Source organism: Tupaia chinensis, unplaced genomic scaffold (assembly GCF_000334495.1).
Source record: "Tupaia chinensis unplaced genomic scaffold, TupChi_1.0 Scaffold000477_1, whole genome shotgun sequence".
In the NCBI taxonomy this organism is placed as follows: domain Eukaryota; kingdom Metazoa; phylum Chordata; class Mammalia; order Scandentia; family Tupaiidae; genus Tupaia; species Tupaia belangeri.
In genome coordinates, this window is record NW_006159986.1 from 2,996,540 (window position 1) to 3,003,165 (window position 6,626).

General features: G+C 53.7%; 1 protein-coding gene across 3 annotated transcripts; it reads right to left on the reverse strand.

Annotated features, from left to right (window-relative positions):
• Positions 1-207: 207 nt before the first annotated feature.
• KRT15 (keratin 15) lies at positions 208-6,166 on the reverse strand. Of its 3 annotated transcripts, XM_006155978.2 has the most exons (9): positions 5,847-6,166; positions 4,038-4,342; positions 3,062-3,144; positions 2,775-2,931; positions 2,162-2,323; positions 1,935-2,060; positions 1,538-1,758; positions 1,043-1,068; positions 208-544 (listed from the first exon to the last, which is right to left on the reverse strand). In XM_006155978.2, exons 1-9 carry the CDS (start codon positions 6,091-6,093, stop codon positions 429-431), a joined length of 1,443 nt encoding a protein of 480 aa, XP_006156040.1. In that variant the 5' UTR covers positions 6,094-6,166; the 3' UTR covers positions 208-428. The 3 variants fall into 3 exon arrangements, with proteins under 3 accessions (XP_006156040.1, XP_006156041.1, XP_014446198.1); XM_006155979.2 differs by lacking the exon at positions 4,038-4,342 and having other exon boundaries at positions 5,578-6,166; XM_014590712.2 differs by lacking the exons at positions 208-544; positions 1,043-1,068; positions 5,847-6,166 and having other exon boundaries at positions 1,534-1,758; positions 4,038-4,423.
• Positions 6,167-6,626: the final 460 nt, after the last annotated feature.

The window sequence follows — 6,626 nt, forward strand, 5'->3', positions numbered from 1 at the left end:
CTAGCTCTGAGTTTGTCTTAGGTGCCTGCACCTTGAGTACCTTAAAGAATGAATTATAACTATGAGGGAAGAGGACAAGTGGGGGAGATGTCAGCATGTGGACCCTGGGACTCCTTGGAGAGGTCAGGGGCCAACTTAAACCACCTGAAGAAAAACTGGACATTCCGAGAGATATTTGCAAAAGGAAAAGCAATTCTTTATTGTGTGAACAAACATGGTACAAACAAGCATGTGACATGAGACAGCAGGGGAGGAGTGGTAGAGCTGAGGGGAAGAAAGCATTGCAGAGATGGGCCCTCTCCAGCTGGGGCTCGAAAGGCAGGGACTGGACTTTGTGTTTCTGCCCCGCCCCCACACACCCCAGCCAGTCCTCTGCTCAGCCTTGATATGGTGGAGGTGGTGAGGGACGTTTCTCCGGTGCTGGGCACTTAGATTTCTCTCTTACGGGAAGAAACCACTTTCCCATCCACAGACTCCTCAACATTAATGCGTAAAGTGCTGCTGCTGCTGCTGCTGCCGCCACTGCCACCACCTCCCAGAGAGGCTGCAGGAGGAACAAGAAGGAATAAGCTCTAGGGTGGAATTTCCTCCCTGCTCTCCCTCCCAAGGGAGCCAGAATTTACTGGGCTCTGGGAAAACTGGATGGTGCCCTTGAGAATGACCTCTGGCCAGTTCCTTGGGGGCTGCTGGGAGGTCTGATGTTGAATTCCTCATCAAAGAGATGGATCTGCCCGGTGGTGAGCAACAGCAGGGTTTTTAGGCTGCATGTGACAGGGAATCACCATGGGTGTGTGAAATAGGGTCTGGGGAAGAGACGGGGCTTAGACAAAGCCTGCTCAGCCTGGAAAATTCTCAATAAGTGTCCAACTCCAACCCTGTCTGGCTTCCATAAAGGGTTTGCTGGGGAAGAGGCATGGACTGGAACGGGAGTGACCAGGCCCAACTGGAGTGATTGGTCTCTTTCTTCTTCCTCCCCATTCAAGGGGGGTGTGGTTTCCATAGCTCCCCTCCCCACCCACTCCAGAAGAATTACACTTCCTACCTTCCCTGAAGCCAATGGCAGCCATCCTGAAAGAGAGGGGTAGGCAGATGTAAGCAAAGGGCAAAAGCTCAAGCCTCCCTAAGGGAGCGCATGTGCAAGGCTTAACAGTCCATTCCAGCCCCCACACCATAACTGACTCCTCTAGGGGCTGGGACATCTGATGGCCCCTCCAGGCCTGCCACTTCCAAGTCAATGGGTTCTGGTCTACAGTAGCACCCCACCTACTTCCTACAAAGACTGAAAATCATTAAAGCTCAGAGACCACTAGCCCCAACTCTATCATTCACGAAGAGACGGAGGTCCAGATTGGGGAAGTGACCTGCTCAAGAGAACACCAAAGACCAGAGCATGGAGTACAGATATCTTACTCCTTGCTCGGTTCTCTTTCACTTCACCACACAGCCGCTTAGGAACACCTTGCTCTCCCCTCAAGATGACCCTGCATCCCAGCCACAACCAGCCTCGCCCATCCCACTCCTGTGTCCGTGCACCTACTTGGCGTCCTGGCCCTCCAGCAGGCTGCGGTAGGTGGCGATCTCCTGCTCCAGCCGCGTCTTGATGTCCAGCAGCATCTTATACTCCTGGTTCTGAGCCTCCATCTCACATCGGAGCTCGCTCAGCTGCGCCTCGATGCTGCTGATGAGCCCCTGGATCTGCTGTAGCTGCGTGGCGTAGCGGCACTCTGTCTCTGCCAGCGAGTTCTCCAGCCCAGCTTTCTGAGGGGATGACAGATACACATCAAGCTAGAAAGGAACTCACTAAGGGCCAGGGGGTAGTGGAATGGAGTCGAATGAAGTCCCTCCAAGGAGGTTTATGAACACCAAGGCTTAACCTGGCATGGGTGGTGGGGCATCCATCACCTGAGAGGCCAGGTGGGATACAGTGGTCCTACCATGCTGAGCTGAGACTGCAGCTCTATCTCCAGCTCCTGCATTGTGCGTCTCAGTTCTGTGATCTCTGTCTTGCTGGTCTGGATCATTTCTGTGTTGGAGGCCACCTCCTTGTTGAGCTCCTCAGTCTGTAGGTCACACACAAGAGAAGTGAGCCCCATGGGCCTCCTCAGAGATGCAGAAAGCAGGGACAGGGCAGAGCAGGGCAGGGCTGGGAGGTCAGGCCCACCTTGCTGAAGAACCAGGCCTCAGCCTCCCGGCGGTTCTTCTCAGCAATGGCCTCATACTGCTCCCTCATCTCCGCCAGCACACGAGTCAGATCCACCCCAGGTGCTGCATCCATCTCCACGTTGACCTGGCCGGCCAGCTGGTTGCTAAACTCCTTCATCTCCTGCAGGGTAGGAGGAGCCCATTGAGAGATGGAGGGCAACAGAGAGAGCAGAGAGTCCAGGCTCCCACACATCAGTCCTAGCTCTGTCCCTAACTCATGCTGCAACCTTGGCACACTACCCCACCTGATCTCTGGTCCCCATTGCACATGAAAAGGTTTGATAACATAGGCCCCTCAGTTCTGAGGGTGTCTCTTCCACTCTAAGTCCCACCAGGGGAGGACTTGAGACAGAAGGCCCTTGTGTGAGCTAACAAACCAAATCAGGAAGATGGTACTTCACACTTGTAGCTGTGTGTCTGGGTCACCAGAAGAGAGGGTCCCTTCCTCCCCGTGGAGATTCCTGGTTTTGGTGGAAGTGCATTTCTGAAGTGCAAAGCCCTCAACCGACTCAAGGAAGCACCAGCAGTGCCACTCTGGCTCCCAGCGACCCCAGCTACTGCCCGGCTCTCACCTCCTCATGGTTCTTCTTCAGGTAGGCCAGGTCTTCATTCAGGCTCTCGATCTGCATCTCCAGGTCGGTCTTGGCCAAGGTCAGTTCGTCCAGCACCCTGCGCAGGCCGTTGATGTCGGCCTCCACACTCTGGCGCATGGCCAGCTCGTTCTCATACCTGGGAAGAAAGAGGAAGCCCAAAGTAAGGAAGGGTAAGGGGTCTGGGCTGCCCAAGTCAGAGGAAGAGGAAGGCCAAGCAAAGTGGGCAACATAGGAAGGGGAGAAGGGGCGAAGGGGCAGGAGCGCACTTGAGCCTGAAGTCATCTGCAGCCAGCCTGGCGTTGTCAATCTCCAGGATGACCCGAGAGTTGTCGATGGCGGCAGCCAGGATCTGCGGGAAACAGAAAGTTGGTGCCTGGAGGACGTCTTCTCTTCCCTGCTGCTCTCTGGCGCTGTGCCCACAGTCACATCCCTCACTAACAATCTCCCTCTGACACTGACAACCACAGCCCTACAGGGCAGAGTCCAGCTTCTTCTTGAGAGCCCATTACTTGATCTGCCCTCACCACCTACCCTCCCTGTCTCCAGTGCCTGGAAAACCAGTAGGCACATTGCCTGGAGTCCCCTGTGGGAGTTGGTTAGGGGGACGGACTGGTATCCTCAGGTTCTGACAATAGCGCTCTCAGGATACTCAACTGCTCTCCGCCCAGGACAGCCCAGGATCACTGCCTCAGGCAGAACATCCCAGCCAGTGGGGACCTGGAGAGTAGCTAGAGAAGGCATTTACAGATGAGGAAACCAGTCCCAGAGACGGCGGGTGTGTGAGCGGGCTGCAGAGCCAGTAAGGAGTTCGCAGGTCTCCTAAGTGCCAGTGGTGCTCTGGGCACTAAAGACATCCTTAAAGGGGGAGGTGAGAGGTCCGGTATTTAGGGCTTGTGAGGCTATACTCCAACACCATTTTTGCCTAAGAGGTAAGAGAACACTTCACACAGGTCTTGCAAGATGTTTGGGGTGAGGAGCTGCTCTTTAAAACTGCCCCCACCTGTGTCCCCGTTAGTCCTAACCAGATTCCCAAGACCCCTCTCTTTCCCAGAACTGCCAAATTGGGCAGATACGTGTCAACATCCGCACCTGGAAAGCATCCCAAGTTTGTGGAGGTTACACAGCAGAGAGTCACTGCCTGGGCAGGAAAGGATTTCCTTGAGTCAGCGGTAACACCGCTGTTAGAGACACACGCAGGACACCAGCCACCTGCTCCCCTTTCTTAGGCATCTGAGAACTTACCTTGTCCCGGAGCTCACTGATGATCTTGAAGTAAGGGCTGTAGTCTCGCTCCGGGCTGGTGGGACTCTGCTTCTGGTACCACTCGCGAATCTTCACCTCCAGGTCAGCGTTGGCCTCCTCCAGGGCGCGCACCTTGTCCAGGTAGGAGGCCAGGCGGTCGTTGAGGTTCTGCATGGTGATCTTCTCATTGCCAGAGAGGAGACCACCATCGCCACCACCAAAGTCGCCAAAACCTCCACCAAAGCCACCACCGAAAGCTCCACCAAAGCCACCTCCAAAGCCACCTCCAAAGCCACTACCAACCCCTCCACCAAAGCCACAGCTCATGCCACCTCCATAACCTCCTCCTGATCCTGAAGAGACAAACCTAGCAGAAGAAGCCGAGATACTACGGCTTCCGCCCCCTCCAGAGAGACGCCCCACACCACATCTGCAGCCAGCCTGGCATTGTCAATCTCCAGGATAACCCGGTTGTTGTCAATGGTGGCTGCCAGGATCTGCAAAATACAGGAGAAAAAGGTATAGAGGGTCCTTGCGCTTGGGAGGAGAACTGAAAACACAGGGGCAGGACCGGGTTCTCATCAGACACCGCATCCTAAGTGTCCCATGAGCTGGGACAAAGAGGCACTGCTCTCTGGGTCTTGGTTCCTCTTCTATAAATGGAGGGTAGAACCAGGTCCTCTCAATCTGTCCTGTACCTCTAGCCTTCCCTGTCTGCGCATGATGGAGAAGATCTGGGATGTGCATTTCAGGGGACAATCCTGCTGAGAAACTCCTTGGGTACCTATGCCTCAGCAGCCAGAGAACAGCCACTTCTCCAGGCAGCTGTCTCGAGAGTCTTCTCCTTATAGTCAGTAAAGCTGTATCTCCCCATATTCTATGGTAACTTCAAGGAACTGGACTCCCAGCAGCATAGAGGAAATCGGTAATTATCCCCATCTATTTGAATTTCTGGTCCAAATTTTTATATTCCTAAGTATTCAAAACCGACCCCCAGCATAGCCTGGTGGCTTTCTGTTCCTATAAGCTGGTGTCACAAAATGGAGGGCAACCAGGCTCAGCACTGCTGCCTTCTCTCTCAGTTGCTCACCACCAACTGGGAATACAATTTAAATGGGTCCTCTACAAAATAAAAAATTATCCCCAGAACCATGAATGAACATGTCTCCCTTTCTCTGTTCTAATTTTAGTCATTCTTAGTGGCTTTTAAAACTGTCATGTTTCCAAATAACTCAATAGGCCGGGATTATAGAGATGGAGTCAGTAATAACATAACTGTTTAGAAAGCAGTAAAAAAGGAAGGAAAAAATGGCATGAGTAATAACAATAAAAATGAACCATGTCAGAAAATGCATCCGGGGAGTTGTGACATGAGAAATCCCTTGAGAGCAGAGACCATTGGGAATAAAGGATTAGAATTTTCCCCTGAAAGAAGCGTGTAAATTTGATCCACACCTGGTCCTAGCCTATGACACTGCTTCTTCTGGCCATGGGAGCTCTTCCCTGCACTGAGGAGTTTTCCTTGCCCTCCAAGGCTTACCTTGCTCCGGAGCTCATCGATGGTCTTGTAATAAGTGCTGTAGTCCCGCTCAGGGCTGGTGGGGCTCTGTTTCTGGTGCCAGTCACGAATCTTCACCTCCAGGTCAGCGTTGGCCTCCTCCAGGGCGCGCACCTTGTCCAGGTAGGAGGCCAGGCGGTCGTTGAGGTTCTGCATGGTGATCTTCTCATTGCCAGAGAGGAGACCACCATCGCCACCACCAAAGTCGCCAAAACCTCCACCAAAGCCACCACCGAAAGCTCCACCAAAGCCACCTCCAAAGCCACCTCCAAAGCCACTACCAACCCCTCCACCAAAGCCACAGCTCATGCCACCTCCATAACCTCCTCCTGATCCTGAAGAGACAAACCTAGCAGAAGAAGCCGAGATACTACGGCTTCCGCCTCCTCCAGAGAGACTCCCCACACCAAAGCCTCCTCCTCCAGCCCGGAAGGAGCCCCCTCGGGTAGAGCTGCCCCCAAAGGCAGTGGACGAAGTGTGCAGCAATGTGGTGGCCATTGTCAGGCAGCTGGTGCCAGTGAGTTCTCGGCAAGCAAGAGAGTTGCCCCCGCAGAGCTGCCGAGCTGGGCTGAAACCACAGTGTAGCGCCTGTTATCCCAGCCTGGGGCTCCTTATATACCCTTTAGAGGAGTTGTGGGACCTCGTCTCCTCCCCTAAAATGAAGCCAACTCCTCTGCCTCCTGACAAACACAGCTGCCTGCACACCTCCACCACTAGTGTGGAGTTTTCTCTCTCTTTTTTTTTTAATGCAACAAAAGAGATGATTCAGAATGAATAGTGTTTTGCCTTGGGCCATGTTTTTAACACTTGGGTTGCAAGTTCCTCTCTCCACTGCAGGAGAGAAGAGCAAGCAAGAGGGAGCAAACTCAGCACAACACAGGTCCCAAGACCTCCAGCTGGTGTTAGAACAGCCTAGACCACCTGTGCCCTCCCCCCCACCACCACCAGGCACCTCCTTGTAGCTAGACACCTTCCAGTCCCAGTTCGGGAGTCCGCTTCCCAATTGCTGCTCTGTGTTCTCCCACCCAAAG